This window comes from Phocoena sinus, chromosome 14, assembly GCF_008692025.1.
Source record: "Phocoena sinus isolate mPhoSin1 chromosome 14, mPhoSin1.pri, whole genome shotgun sequence".
NCBI classification, from domain to species: Eukaryota; Metazoa; Chordata; class Mammalia; order Artiodactyla; family Phocoenidae; genus Phocoena; species Phocoena sinus.
The window spans coordinates 47,610,556-47,627,303 of NC_045776.1; the positions used below are offsets into that span (position 1 = coordinate 47,610,556).

Below are 16,748 nucleotides of genomic sequence, written 5' to 3' on the forward strand. Positions count from 1 at the left end.
CATGAATGCAGACACCTTGAACATTCCTCTGTACCTTGTAACCCTAGAAGTGATTTTGCCCTTTGAGTCAATCCTTTACTTCACCCAGGACGTTACTGGAACAAACAGCCCTGAGGCATTTTAAAGGTAGCATCCTTTATGCCCACGTTTCTCACACACACAGAAAGGTACCACCTCAGATCATCTTACCAGAGCCAGATGATCAATTCTACCAAAACGCAGTGGCAGAAGAGGGGAGGGGATGGGATGGTAGATTGCTCAAGGCTGCCGTAACAAAGAACCACAAACTGGGGGGCTTAGACAACAGAATATTTTCTCATGATTCTGGAGCCCAGAGATCAAGGTGTTGGCAGGGTTGGGGTCTTCTGAGGCCTCTCTCCTTGGCTTGCAGGTGACTGCCTACCTGCTGCGTCCTCACATGATCTTCCCTCTGTACCTGTGCCTGTGTCCCAATCTTCCCTTCTCATAAGGACACCAGTCACATTGGATTAGGGCCACCCGGATGAGCTCATTGTAACTACCTCTTTCAAGACCCTATCTCTAAATACAGCCACATTCTGAAGTGCTGGGGGTTAGGAATCTGCTAGCAGGTGAAGACCTTCCAAACCATCATCATGTTCTTTGAGGTGCCTGCCAGGCTGGTCCAGCACGCGCTGGGTGGTGCATATGAGGGAGCGAGTCCACCGGAGCTGCTCGTGAAGACTCTGGGGGACCTGCAGCGGCACTGTCAGTCAGATACGACCCCGGGCGGCCAGAGCAGGGTCAGTGCTGATTAAGAGACTGATGGTGGAGACAGAAACGTGCTTCATTATTTCCTAGCAGCCCTGTCTTGTTCAACACATTCATGCGCAAACTGAATGAACACAGAAGGCATGCTGATGAAACGTGTGGGTGATGCAAGGCTGAGCAGGATAATGGGTTGCAGAGTTGACTGAGTCACTTGAACTCAAATGTGCTCACTGAGTAACAGAATCAAATTTAAATGATCATAACAGGCCAAAACTAACAAAATGAAGCAAGCAGAACATAGCAATGTTTTCTCTTTAGGCTGATAGAGGCAATTGAGAGACAAGTGCTTCTCAAACTGCAGGGAGCACAGGAGTCACCTGGGGATCTTGCTAAAATGCAGGTTCTGATTCAGTAGGTCTGGAGTGCGGGCTTCAGCTCCTGCTTTTCTAACAAGTTCCTAGGTGAAGACGATGTTGCTGGTCCACTGGCTACTCTCTGAGTAGCAAGGGTGAAAAAGCCCTGGGGTGATTAGTCAGCCACAAGTTCACACGACCACCATCTGACTTCCAGCGTACGAATGGGCCCGCTCTCCTCCGATGCCCCCAGCCCCTTCTGTTGTGTTGCATTTAGCATAGGAAACCAAGTTTTAATGTGGCCTTTAGCAGAGTAGAATGTGACCAAGAGAACAATGAAAATTCTGAGACATCTGGAATCTATGTGGGGAGAATGGAAAGGACTAGGACGCTTCAGCTGACAGAAGGGAATACCAAGTGTAGGAAAGGACACCGGTAGCTATCCTTAGATATTTAAAGTGCTGTCACATGGGACAGAGATGAGCTCTGAAGCATTAAAAAACAAACAAAAACAAAACAAGACACAACAACCCCCCAGCTCAGTGTAAGGATCAAGAGTGTAGGCTCTGGAGTTAGACCTCCAACTCTACGACTTTCTCTGTGACTTCCACTAAATTGTCTAATCTCTTAAGGCACCGGTGTGTTTATCTGTAAGATAGAAATAATAGTAGCAGTAGCTATCTGGGTTAGTTGATTTAGCTGCTATAGTTATATTACACATCATAATATGTACAGCATAGTTATATTACATATATAGTTATTAGCAATTAACTACTACGGTAGTTACATCATATTAGTGATTTACACATTAGATGTTTATTTCTCACTTGTGCATAGTCCAAAATGGGTGTCCTTGATTAGCAGGCAGTTTTGCTCCAAGCCATGATTCAGTGACCACAGCTCCTTCCATCTGGTGGCTCGGCCATCTTCACGAGCCTTTCAGGGCCTCTGTGGAAAGGGAAAGAGCACACAAGTCATACATGGCAGGCTGTCATGAGCCAGCTCTGACATGTCACACATCACTTCTGCCTACATGTCATTGGCCAGACCTCAGGCACAAGGCCACTTTCAACAACAGGGACACTCAGAAACATAGTCTAGCCGCGTGCCCAGGAGGAAATGGGTTTCGTGCACAGCCAGCCACTTTCTGACTGTGAGAGTGATGATTTAGACAGCGCCGGTAGAATGCTTAGTTTGGTCCAGTCTCCGTTACAGAGTCAGTGCTCAACAAACCCGTGTTATTATGTAACTTCGGAGAACAAATGCAGGCCCCAAATGTTAAATTATAGGAAGGCAGATTTCAAATCAAACCAAGACCAAACAAAGAAATAATAGTTCAAATATGAATTCCATGATAAGATAGTAAGGTCTCCATCAATGAAGCTATTCAAGTAGAGGACCTAGGCCTCAGGGATGCTGAAGGGAATTCCTTTATTAGCGGAATGTTGGACTAGCTAACCTTCCAATAGCCTTAGAAATATCGAGAACCTTGGGCTGCAAGTAAGTGGCTTGATTCTAAGTGGATTTGTACTCAATTGTGGTAGACTAGACCACATCACCTCTTGTTCTGCAGACACTCATCTTTGTGACCTCGCCTGCATCTCAGCAATTGACATCTCTCAGTAACACTGAAACAGATGTAACCAGAGAGAAGATGCAACGTCCTATCATTTTGCTTGATTTGATGTCTTTCTCTCCTTATCCCCATGCCTGCCTCTGCATCTGCCTCTGCATCTATCAAACAGATGGATTAAAACTTAATCTGGGGAACCTGAGATCTGAGTCCTCCCTTGAGATAACTACAGACTATGTCATGAAAACAAGTTTGAGAATCTGGTAGATGACTGAGCCTATGTTAGCATTTTAGGCACAGCCTGCTGTTTTTTGACCTTTACAGACTGCACTCGATAGACTTTTCTGTGGGATTCTGCTTAGAATATATGCAGACGTCATCTAAGGGCCTTTTCCCCAAACCCCTGCCAACTGTTTGCCTAGTTATTCAGTAAGTCCATAAGAAGCACACAGAGGATGGCCTTTGAAAGCTGCAGTAGGCAAAATACACATTCTTTAAAAATTCTTTAAAAAGTTAGTTAGGATCTTTTCAATATTCTATCGCAAAAGAAATCTGATAAAAACCTGAACTGCCTGTTAGGCACTCTAGATTTAGAACTTGCTATCAACTCCCAGGTCCAGAGGCTAATGCCTGATGGTGGCATCTGTGATGAAATCAATAAAACTATTCTTGATGTTTCTCCAATTTCTAAGTCTCCTCAGTGATGCATCTCTCCCCAGTAATTCTGGGCTTTGCTTCTTCCTTTCCTTTTCCAATAATACAGATTCCCACCTCAAAAGTGAGACTGCCAGTGTCAAATCAACTGACTTGATTGATTTAATGGGACTGGGTCCACAGTTGGCACTTGGGAAGCAGATTGTGAAAGGAACAGTTACTGACATTTTCCATATACTGGCACATTCTCATTTCAGGACTAGACAGGCATACCCTGGAGATATTGTGGGTTTGGTTCCAGACCACTGCAGTAAAGCAAATATCACAATAAAGTAAGTCACACAAATTGTTTGGTTTCCCAGTCCATATAAAACTTATGTTTACACTATACTGTAGTCTATTAAGTATACAATAGCATTATGTCTAAAAAAACAATGTAGGGGCCTCCCTGGTGTTGCAGTGGTTGGGAGTCCGCCTGCCGATGCAGGGGACGTGGGTTCGTGCCCCGGTCTGGGAGGATCCCATGTGCTGCGGAGCAGCGGGGCCCGTGAGCCATGGCCGCTGGGCCTGCGCGTCCGGAGCCTGTGCTCCACAACGGGAGGGACCACAACAGTGAGAGGCCCGCGTACCGCAAAAACAAACAAACAAACAAAAAAAACAATGTACATACCTTTATTTAAAAACACTTAATTGCTAAAAAATGCTAACTATCATCTGAGCCTTCAGCGAGTCATAATCTTTTTGCTGGTGGAGGGTTTGAAATATTGCGAGATATTAAACAAACTGTGACACACAGACATGAAGTGAGGAAATGCTGCTGGAAAAATGGTGCCAATAGACTTGTTCGACACAGGGTTGTCACAAACCTTCAATTTGTAAAGCAAAGCACAATTAAATGAGGTACGCCTGTACTCCCTTGACATTCTTGCAGAGAGGACCTGGGTTCACTTCTATTAAAAAAATTCTAATACTTGACACTTGTTAGAAATAAACTTATGATTTGCTCATAGTGTGGAGAATTTCCTTAAGAACAGTCAACATGTACATAGCATTCAGAATCTCAAAAGGTTTCTGAAGACAGAGTCACTTGAATATACTTCTGTAAACACCAGGATGGCACAGTCTAAACCACATCAAAGACACATTTCTCAGAACAGAGCCACCTACTAGGAACTTCTGAGCTGAAAGAGGAGAGAAGCGGGGAGAAGTGGAGGACAGGTATCTTGACAGACCACAAGATTCTAAGATACCCATTTAGGGAGACATAAAATCAACCCCTTTACATTTTAACAACCATTAAGTTTTTCACTACTTTTGAAGTCAGAGGTAAAAAATAAAGTATCAGGAATATATAATCATATACAGTATGCTCCTATAGTGGGGTGGACAGTGTCCCCCTACCTAATACATGTTCACCTGGAACCTCAGAATGGGACCCTATTTGGAAATAGGGTCTTTGTAGATGTTAGCTGAGGGTCAAGATGAGATCATACTGGATTAGAGTGGGCTCTGAATTCAATGCCTGGTGTTCTTATAAGAAGAGGAGAGGACACAGAAGACGCAGAGAAGACCATGTGAAGATGGAAGCAGACACTGGAGTTCTGCTGTCACAGTCAAGGCCATTAAAAGCTACCAGAAGCTGGAAAGGCAAAGAAGGTTCTCCCCAGAGCCTCTGGAAGCAGCTTGGCCCTGCTGACACCTTGATTTCAGACTTCTGGCCTCCAGAACCGTGAGAGAATTTAACTGTGTTTTAAGCAGCCCAGTCGCGGCAATTTGTTTTCGAAGCCGTGGGAAATTCAACTAGCTCGATATACCTCAAGAAGGATGCTTGGATTGTTCTTTGATTGGGGTCTGGCCCAGCACCATGCACAACTTACACTTTTTGATAATGGCAGAAGACACGGAAAAGGCATGATGCACCATTTATTCAATTGCTCTCCTCAGCCGCAGAGGCAACCACTGTCTACTTTGATAGCAATTAAAACTCCCAGGAAGCACCCAGTGAGATACTCATACCATCTGAAAGTTTAAAGGTTTCTTGACGACCAGCTGGCACAACTTCACACTTCTTTTTAGGGACATGAAAACCGAAGGCATGAGATTTCATCAAGAAGCCAACCAGCAAATCCTTACCTTCCCCTCATCTTCAGGCAGAGCCTCCATTAAGATTACAAATAGGAAAGTTATCAGTCCTATAGCCTAAACCTCATGGATAACATTCCTACACTAGCTTTGAATCTGCTCAATAGTTTACAGAGAATTATGGCAATTCTTCCTCCACATTACCTTCTCATGTAGAGGCCCAATGCAAGTAATGATGAGACATAAAAGGTACTCTCATTTCACCCCGAAGTGCAGCAGACTGAAATTGTTTTAAACAAATCCACATGCTATATGAGGGCACCAGAAACATGGCCTCAACATCACTTTGAAAAGACAGAACTCAAAAAAGTGATGTTTTATTCTCCTAGCTGTGTTTCAATTCATTTTCCCTAGTGTCTCCAATGGTGTGTAGGTAAGGATACAAAGCTGGATCAACTTCATGATCTAAAACATCTATCTACAGATTTAGCACAGAAAAAAAAAGGATAGAAAGAAATGCACCGAATATTATTATATTTTTCATTTTCCTTATAGTCTTTTATTTTCCAAATTTTATACAGTGTGAATATATCATTGTTATAATCAAGGGAAAATCTTTTGGGTGGGTAAGGGGTTCGTTTCAGGGAACTCTTACCACTCTCTTTTTCTATAATCACTTTGAAATAAAAATTATAAATATCTAGAAGACAAAGGTAGGGAACTTATATTCTTTTGTATCTATGAATTTTGGACACTGTAAATATTAGTTGCCGCTATCTTAATTTCCAAAATTATTTTCCATTTCTCCCTTACATGACTTTCATAATCAGCCAAACTAGATCTAGATATTTACTTCCCTAAAAGTACTCTATCCTTTTTTTTTTTTTTTGCTTCCCAACCTTTTGCCTTAGAAGGCCTTAAAACATACGACTTGAAAAAATCTTAACCATTCCTTTCATTGCACAGGTCAAATTCTATCTCTTCTGTGAGAAATTGAATACGATTGTTCCATTTGGAAGTGACATCTTTTTTTCTAAAGGCACCTACAAGAAACTATTTACACCTCTCTTTAGGAGGAGTATATGCTACTTTGTGTTTATGTATCTAGAGTCCATCTCTCTGACTAGAAAACCCCTCTAGGCCATGGACTGTGTCTTATGCATCTTTGTTCCCCATAGTGCAGAAAATTTTTACAAATTTGCCAAATGAATATTTTGGTATCAGGCATTCCTTCATGGATCATTCTCAGGAACCCCAAATTTAGATCATCCCTATTATGATCTACTTATTACATTTAAATGAAGAGTATCAATCTTACAAAAAAGAGGTTGGAGTGATCCTCAATTCAGGTTGGCTTCCAATGCTAGTGTTCACGGTGGGAGGGTTCTGTCAGTGAAACTTTATAATTACAACTAGAATACTCAGTTCTTCCTTTAAATGATTTTTCCTCTTTCCTTCTCTCCACTTCCTCCCAGAGGAAACCTCTACTCCCCTTGTTGCTTTTCATGATGCCTGTTTGGTAGAGGAACGTTGTTGACACACACTCAGGTATGACTGAATTCTCCTAGTGAAATAAGAAAATTTACAAAACAGTAAGAAAATCTGAGACTAAATCCCTCAAGGAAAAATTCAGTGTTGTTTTCCCAAAGATTTACAGGAAGATTCTACTAGGACCCCTGGCCTGGGACACAGTATAAATTGAATTAAGAATAATGAAACCGTGAGAATGGCAAGGGATAGATCAGTATGCTCCCGTATGCAAATAAAGGGGGAACCTACAACTATGTGCTTATATGTATACAAACTATGTCTGTTAAGAGATATATGAAACTGGTAAAAGTGAATCTAGGGAGGGGAGCTCAGGACCTCAGGAGGTCTGTGAGTAGAATTACTTTGGTATGCCCTGTTATGTGATTTGATTGTTCACAATATCTATAATAGTTTCAATTAAAAATTTTAAAATAACGGCACGGCTTCATTACTGCTTCCAACCCTACAAGAAACTTAATAGGCAAAGCTAGGGACATAAGAATTACTCTGCTTAATGGCTCCACTATAGTATCATACTTTTCTCCTTCTAGCCTCCCATCCTCCAATCCTCAATGCAATACATTAGACTTTTGCATGAGCTTAGATTATTCTATTTAAAATAAGATACTAGGTTCATGCATTCAACTAGTGACTTTTATCAATACAATCTAGTACTGGAGGTGGGTGGGAGGTAGAACTATGCCTTTCAGAATTGATACAGCCGTGACAACCACCATTACTAACAAATACAGTGTTTACTACATGCGACACACTGTTCTAAGAATTCATTAAATTCTCACAACTACCTCACCGGTAGGTACTCTTATTTGCCGATGAGGAAACAAAGGCAGAGAGATTAAATAGTTTACCCAAGGTCACACAACTGGTAAGAGGCAAGACTGAGATGTTGACAATGTCAGCCAGGGCGACATTGCCTCAGTACCACCTATAAGAGAACTTAGAAAGATATCAAACTGACCTTATTATTTGAAAGGAGAAGAGCTGCCATTAAAATTGCTCTCATCATGTTTTACCAACAAAGTCAAAAGTCTTCAAGTGAGTTCCTTGGAAGTATTTTCTTCCCACAAATATTCAATGTGCAAAGTCTACACAAATTCTAAACATATAACTGTTAACATTATCTGTTCCTCTCACCCAACCAGTCAGTGTCCAAGTACACAGTGCCCAACACTTTAGGTTTCTTGCATGCACAGCAGTCTCTCAAAGTTTCCCAAAGAAAATTATGGCAAATATATTCTACTTGGAACAATTTCTAACTGATGGAATAACTTCGGTGAAAACGTAATTGCACCAATGCCATACAGCTAAAATGCATGTGAAAATACCAAGAGGTTGTTAAAAAGTCAGAGAAAAAGAAGTTGATATCAGATGTAAACTGTGCCTAAATGTTAAAAAAAAAAAGTTGTTTCAGGGCAGCAAGGCATATGAAAGTATCTGAAAAAATAACGCTAAAAACAACAAGGTAAAAACTGGCTACTAGGTCATATACAAACATAGGATATATTATACTTTTATTTCCTGTAGAATCACTGAGTCTTGCTGAGGTTAAAGTGTCATAAACATTTAGTTGGTTCATTGTACAACTAGGTATAAGGTCCAACTTAATCCCCCTGAGATCTTGGTTTCTTATTTTTCTGAAGAATATGTCCTAATATTGCTTGTGGTTTTTTTGCTGCAACTATGACATAACTAGTATAAATGGTTTTAATTCTAAATAAACTTTTGCCAAAATTTTAATGAGACAAAATTTACCTCAAATCAGATTTCAAGAAATATAGGCTTTAACTCTTATTCAACAAAATTTTGGAAGTCCTAGCCACAGAATCAGAATAGAAAAAGAAATAAAAGGAATCCAAACTGGAAAGGAAGAAGTAAAAGTATCACTTTTCTCAGATGACATGAAAAGCCTAAAGATGCTACCAGAAAATTAGAGCTCATCAATGAATTCAATAAAGTTGCAGGATACACAATTAATATACAGAAATCTGTTGCATTTCTATACACTAACAATGAACTATCAGAAACAGAAATTAAGGAAACAATTCCATTTACCACTGCATCAAAAAGAATAAAATACCTAGGAATAAACCTATCTGAGGAGGTAAAAGACCTGTACTCGGAAATCTTTAAGACACTGATGAAAGAAACTGAAGACAACACCAACAGATGGAAAGATATACCATGTCCTTGGATTGGAAGAATTAATATTGTTAAAATGACCATACTACCCAAGGCATTGAATCTGCAGATTCAATGCAATCCCTATCAAAATACCAATGGCATTTTTCACAGAACTACAGCAGGTAATTTTAAAATTTGTACGGAAACACAAAAAACCCCAAGTAGCCAAAACCATCTTGAGAAAGAATAACAGAGCTGGAGGAATCATGCTCCCTGACTTCAGACTATACTACAAACCTGCAGTAATTAAAACAGTATGGTACTGGCACAAAAACGGACACTTAGATCAATGGAACAGGATAGAAATCCCAGAAATAAACCCAATGCTATGGTTAATTAATTCATGAAAAAGGAAGCAAGAATATACAATGGAGAAAAGATAGACTCTTCAATAAATGGTGCTGGGAAAACTGGAGAGTTACTTGTAAAAGAATGAAATTAGAAATTCTCTAGCACCATATACAAAAATAAATTCAAAATGGATTAAAGACCTAAATGTAAGGCTGAATACATAGAAGAAACTCCTAGATGAAAACAGAGGCAGAACACCCTTTGACATAGATCGCAGCAATATTTTTTGGATCTGTTTCCTAAAGCAAAGGAAACAAAAGTAAACAAATAGGACCTAATTAAACTTAAAACCTTTTACACAGCAAAGGAAACCACTGACAAAATGAAAAGACAACCTATTGAATGGGAGAAGATACTTGCAAATGATATGGCCAGTAAGGGGTTAATATCCAACATATATAAACAACTCATACAACTCAACATCAAAAAAAAAAACTGATTAAAAAAAATGGGCAGAAGAACTGAACAGACATTTTTCTAAAGAGGAAATGCAGATGGCCAACAGGCATATGAAAAGATGCTCAACATCACTAGCTATCATGGAAATGCAAATCAAAACCACAATGAGATATCACTTTACACCTGTCAGAATGGCCATCATCCAAAAAACAAAACAAAGAAACAAAAAACCCACAAGTAACAAATGTTGGCGAGGATGTGGAGAAAAGGGACCCCCTCGTACACTGTTGGTGGGAATGTATTGGGTTGGTCAAAAGGTTCATTTGGTTTTTCATAAGATGGCTCTAGTAGCACTTAGTTGTCTTTAACTTCATTGAAAACAATTTTGTTAGACTGTATGTGACAGCTGTCATATCAGCATGCATTTAAAAAATGACATCAATATTAGTGAATTTTTGTGTAGGCATTTTAATATTGAAGATGGAAGAAAAAAAGCAACATTTTCGGCATATTATGCTTTATTATTTCAAGAAAGGTAAAAATGCAACCGAAATGCAAAAAAATGATTTGTGCAGTATATGGAGAAGGTGCTGTGACTGATCAAACATGTCAAAAGTGGTTTGCGAAGTTTTGTGCTGGAGATTTCTCGCTGGATGATGCTCCACGGTTGGGCAGACCAGTTGACAGCGATCAAATCGAGACATTAACTGAGAACAATCAACATTACACCACGCGGGAGATAGTCGACAGACTCAAAATATCCAAATCAAGCATTGAAAATCATTTGCACCAGCTTGGTTATGTTAATCACTTTGATGTTTGGGTTCTATGTAAGTTAAGCGAAAAAAACCTCAACCGTATTTCTGCATGCAATTCTCTACTTAAACGTAATGAAGACGTTCCGTTTTTAAAACAAATTGCGACAGGTGATGAAAAGTGGATACTGTACAATAATGTGGAATGGAAGAGATCGAGGGGCAAGCGAAATGAACCACCAAACACACCAAAGGCCGGTCTTCATCCAAAGAAGGTGATGTCGTGTATATGGTGGAATTGGAAGGGAGTCCTCTATTATGAGCTCCTTCCGGAAAACCAAACGATTAATTCCGACAAGTACTGCTCCCAATTAGACCAACTGAAAGCAGCATTTGATGAAAAGCATCCAGAATTAGTCAAAAGAAAATGCATAATCTTCCATCAGGATAATGCGAGACCGCGTTTCTTTGATGACCAGGCAAGAAGTGTTATAGCTTGTCTGGGAAGTTCTGATTCATCCGCCGTATTCACCAGACGTTGCACCTTCGGATTTCCATTTATTTAGGTCGTTACAGAATTCTCTTAATGGAAGAAAATTTAATTCCCTGGAAGACTGTAAAAAGCACCTGGAACAGTTCTTTGCTCAAAAAGATAAAAGGGGGCTTCCCTGGTGGCGCAGTGGTTGAGAGTCCGCCTGCCGATGCAGGGGACACGGGTTCGTGCCCCGGTCTGGGGGGATCCCACATGCCGCGGAGCGGCTGGGCCCGTGAGCCATGGCCGCTGAGCCTGCGCGTCCGGAGCCTGTCCTCCGCAACGGGAGAGGCCACAACAGTGAGAGGCCCCCGTAACGCATAAAAAAAAAAAAAAAAAAAAAAAAAAAAGATAAAAGGTTTGGGGAAGATGGAATTTTGAACTTGCCTGAAAAATGGCAGAAGGTAGTGGAACAAAAGGGTGAATATGTTGTTCAATAAAGTTCTTGGTGAAAATGAAAAATGTGTCTTTTATTTTTACTTAGAAACCAAAGGTACTCTTTGGCCAACCCAACAAATTGGTGCAGCCACTGTAGAAAAAAGTATAGAGGTTTCTCCAAACACTATAACTAGAACTACCATATGACCCAGCAATTCCACTCCTGGGTATATATCCAAAAAAAACAAAAACACAAATTTTAAAAGATACATGCACCCCAACGTTCATAGCAGCATTATTTACAATTGTCAAGTATGGAAGCAACCTAAATTTCCATCAACAAATGACTGGATAAAGAAGATGTGGTACACACACACACACACACACACACACACACACACACAACGGAATACCACTCAGCCATAAAAAAGAATGAAATTTTGCCATTTGCAGTAACATGGATGGACTTGGAGGGCATTGCGCTAAGTGAAATAAGTCAGACAAATACTGTATTATATTACTTATATGTGGAATTTAAAAAATACAACAAACTAGTGAATAAAACAAAAAAGAAGCAGACTCACAGATATAGAGAACAAATTAGTGGTTACCAGTGGGGAGAGGGAAGGAGGGAGGGGCATTACAGGAGTAGGGAAAAAAGGGTTAGTATGGGATTATATGAAATCATGTGTGTGAAACTTGAATATTGTAAAGCACTAAAGTGCTAGAGAATTTAAAGAATCTTTCATTCAATAAAAGAAAAAGAAAAAGAAAAAGAAATATAGGCTTTACAAGAATGTTAAACTTCGCTTCTTTTAAGAGGAGAAGAATCTTACAGATATTCAGGAGGAAACAATTTAAAAGGTCCATCGGTCATATTAAAATTAAATGGATAAAATGGTGAATTTTATATGTAAAACATGCCTCAATAAAATTGCTTAAAAAACAGTAAATAGATGGAGAATTTCTGGCACTTTCCCCTTTTAGTGTTCATCACTTAAGATCAACATTGAAGGCAGACTCTCACACTTCAGTGCTTAAAGGGATCAGGCAAGGGAAGGTGAACTTACGCTCCCACATCTGAAGTGGACAGCCACTGGTCGGCTCCAGCAGACTGTCACACAGACGGTACACCTAGTGACTCCAGATCTTCTAATTTTTCAAAAGAAGTGGAAATACAGATTTTTGTGAATTAAAATACTGGCAGCACCATGTGAGTTACAGAGAACACATTTAGAGATCAAAATCGGCCCCAAGGCCATCATTTTGCAAACTGAGTGGAAGAATACCTTGGGTCCACTGTGTTTGTTCTTTTGTGTGTAAGATATACTTTAGGACACAAAGTTTAAAAATGTATATTAAGGATAAATTTTGAAAAAGAATACCTTTGTAAGAAAACCTTGATGGGCAAGAGAAGCTTTTGTAATGAATATGTGTAGCTTTCATTGTGAGTCAAGTACCATGCAAGTTTACAACTATTTCAAAGAAAGTGATACAGGAACTTGGATCTGAAGTGAGCTTCTGGAACCCAAATGCTCACACTCCAAAGTAACAATCCCAGCCAAGAAAGATCTACTGCCCTGCCCCCAGCTTCAGGGGCCAACTTCCAGAGATATTTCCAAAGTCAGTGACTGAGCAAAGTTATTCTTATAATAAAATAATTATTTTAATGAAGTATTTGAAATAATTTTAAACATCTGATCCATAAGATTACACACAAATATGGGAGTGTGCTGCACTTTACCAAAAAATAAAGCTAAGCATTTAAATATACAAAAACAACTTTAGGTATAGATCTCTTCTTAAAGGACTCTTTTAACATACACATAATTTATAGCATTTTTACATAATAACTCGCTGAAACAGAAAATGTGGCCAATTTGAAACTTACTACAGTATAGAATACGGCCATAACAGTCCCGATGGGAAGAACAGGATGAAGAATAACATACTTGAGGTTTTATTCCCCTGAATTCTTTTTCTAAGAAGCACAGCTTTCCCTTTTTTCTTTTCTTTAGCCTTCTTTGGAGGATTTACGCATTCTTTCTGTATGTGATTCTAACTACAGCTATTATTTTTCACCAGCTACATACCACAAAAGTGGAATTAAAAAAAAAAAAAAAAAAGAGCGTTTGCGTTGCAAAATGTCAGCTTCCTCCTCAGACGAGTATATATAACATGCTTCTCATAATATATGTAGAGCCAAGATCTCCAAGAGTAAGATGCTGACCTTACCTTTTGAGTACAGAATCCAAAATGGAATCCCATTGTTAAAAATTTCTAATCAGCAATTATGATTTTTTTTAATGCAACAAGATGCTTAAAAATTAGGGCAACTAAAGGAGTTTATAAAACTATCCTTCTTGAGATTTAAAGCAGCACACAAAACAAAGAATAACTTCTTCCTTTTGAAATACTGTAATTTGAAAATGTTTGATACATTTTCCTTTTTGGTTGGGCTGTGATTTTTTTCCTGTCAACAAAACATGTACTGGTTGGTTCGGAGTTCCAATTCGACCACTGACCCCTCTTAGGTGTATACAGCATATTTCCTGTTTTATGATTCCATTTTCATTTTCCCTCCATCGCTGGTGGTGAGGTGAACCAGGGAACAGCAACTTCAGGCACAAACTATCTCCATTTGTCTATGTTTTAACAACAATGGGACTCAGCCGACAAAAGCCACCACTGGCCTTACCCTGTGGCTTGTCACCTTCAACCACAGAAGGCAACTGTCATAACTTGCTAAGCAACTTCTGATTCCAGTCCAGAAAACCTAATGCTTTGAGTCAGGTTCCATGTAGGGTGAAATACATAGTTTCCTGGTAAGTGGTGACCCTTCTTTTCTTCCCCCTGCATCTCAATGCAGGCTGTACTAGGGAAAGACGCCTTACCTATTAATAGTTTGGCAAATGAAGCAGGGAGTAACAAACAGAGCCTTGCTGGAATTAAACACGTAGGTAGGCATATGCCTACTTCTGTGTAAATAAACCGTACTTCACAACCTATTTTTAGAAGCTGATTCCTAGTCATTAAGAACCTAATGGAATACATAAGAGTTAATAAAAGTATATAACTGTAAACAATGGTCTTCCCTATCGGTGATTATTTTCCAGAAACTGAAATCTCAGGACCATGTGACACCGCTCTTTATGTCTTCTTTGGCAGTAAGTAGCAAGGATCTGGATGGAGAGGGCCATGGTCACTTCAGAAGGGCCAGGTACAGAGCTCGGGAATACTTCATCTCCCTCTCCTGCTCCATACAGAAGATCAGGTCCCTGAGGCAGATTCTTGTGATTCTTGGACGAAGCAACTGTTTGGTGGCTGTCAGGCTGGATGTCCCAGAAGCAAAAAGGTTGTCTTTTAAACCCTATACAAAGTAAAGGGAGAAGCAAGTTTAAAATAAGCAATCTTTCATAAAGAGAGAACCTGTCAATTCAGCAAGAGCCTGCTAGCCTCTGGCCCCTGGGGTAGGTGCTGGAGGTAATAGCATGATGCAGCTTGTCCTCCAGCAGCCCAGGCTCTTGGGGGAGGCCCATGGCCAGCACACCTAGTTCATGGCCTCAGTCACTCTCTCTCACCTGGACCATGGCCACAGCCTTTTAACTGACTTCTCCACTTCAATCCGTTCTTTGCTGCACATCACAGGGCAGACTGTCCTCTTTAAAGGTCTTAGACAAAAGTTTCGGGAGTGATGACTGTGGTCATAATTCTGATTGTGGCGACGATTTCACAGGTGTGTATATATGTAAGAACCTGTCAGATTACACACTTTAAATGTGTGCGGTCTTCTGTTTGTCAATTATAAAAGTAAAAGTGAAAGCCTCACATGGTTCAGATCCCACCACTCCATGGTTCAAAAACGTTCAATGGCTCCTCTCTGTCCAGAGTAGCTACTTGAGCACTTATTATACTTTGAGAGCTACGTTAAGCACCTTCCACACATGATCTTTCTTTCATACAACACTGCAGCACGTTACATGGGTGCTGTCCTCATTTATCAAGTGAGGAAACTGAGCTTAGACAGGTTAAAGCAACCCTGTTTTTTTTTTTTTTTTTTTTTTTTTTTGTGGTACGGGGGCCTCTCACTGTTGTGGCCTCTCCGGCTGCGGAGCACAGGCTCCGGACGCGCAGGCCCAGCGGCCATGGCTCTCGGGCCCAGCCGCTCCACAGCATGTGGGATCCTCCTGGACCGGGGCATGAACCCGTATCCCCTGCATCGGCAGGCGGACTCTCAACCACTGCGCCACCAGGGAAGCCCAGCAACCCTGTTTAAGGTCACACAGCAACACTGAGCTGGGACTCAACTTTTAATTTGATCTAAAGTGAATGCTCGCCGCGTAGCACAGGGAGATCAGCTCGGTGCTTTGTGTCCACATAGAGGGGTGGGATAGGGAGGGTGGCAGGGAGACACAAGAGGGAGGAGATATGGGGATGTATGTATATGTATAGATTCACTCTGTTATCCAGCAGAAACTAACACACCATTGTAAAGCAATTATACTCCAATAAAGATGTTAAAAAAATAATAAAGTGAATACTCTTAGCCTGTTCTATATTATACATCATATCAGGTACATACTCATTACCTGGCTTCTCTTCAGCCTTACTTCCCATTGCAGAGATCAGCAAAAGGCCATTCCAGGCCAACCTACTCAACCTTTAAGACCCATTTCAAATGGGTCTACTTACCCTCCCCTTCCCCGTAAGAATTCTTACTGTGGTAATTATCTTACATCGTATTATAGTAATTTGTATACGCTACCACCACCAGCACATACCCACTAGATTGTAAGCTTTCTGAGGACAGGGACTATCATTTCTATACCTTCTATGGCTTAGCAAAGTATACAGAACAACACAGATCATCAGCAGTATTTTCTCAATTGAATACACCAGTTTAAAACATAACAACTAACATGAGTTCTAAATGTCATTCAAAATTGAATGAAACCCAATACTTCTGTATTAAGATATTAAGTTTCCTAGGTATCAATATGTCTATACACTACTATTTAAAAAAAAGATTTGGAAGAAGAAATAAAAATACAGAAAACTCAGATATAGAATAATTTGGCAAAAATGAATCCTTTATTCTTCTATTTTTTTTTTTTTAACTATACTTTGTTTCAAAAACATCTCAATTGAGTTGGCAACCCTCCTTTCCCTACCCAAAAGACTTACACAAGGAAAGATATCTATCTAACACA

General features: G+C 40.1%; 1 protein-coding gene across 2 annotated transcripts in view; it reads right to left on the reverse strand.

The window, feature by feature from the left end:
• Nucleotides 1–1,934: 1,934 nt before the first annotated feature.
• Nucleotides 1,935–16,748, reverse strand: part of TAF4B (TATA-box binding protein associated factor 4b) — a 125,989-nt gene continuing 111,175 nt past the window's right edge. Inside the window, exon 15 of one of the 2 annotated variants that reach the window (XM_032603620.1) lies at nucleotides 1,935–2,030. In XM_032603620.1, coding sequence (XP_032459511.1) covers nucleotides 2,022–2,030 — 9 coding nt within the window. In that variant the 3' untranslated portion in view covers nucleotides 1,935–2,021. Of the gene's footprint in view, nucleotides 2,031–13,186; nucleotides 14,909–16,748 lie in introns of those variants that run through there. The other variant, XM_032603618.1, reaches the window with a different exon arrangement.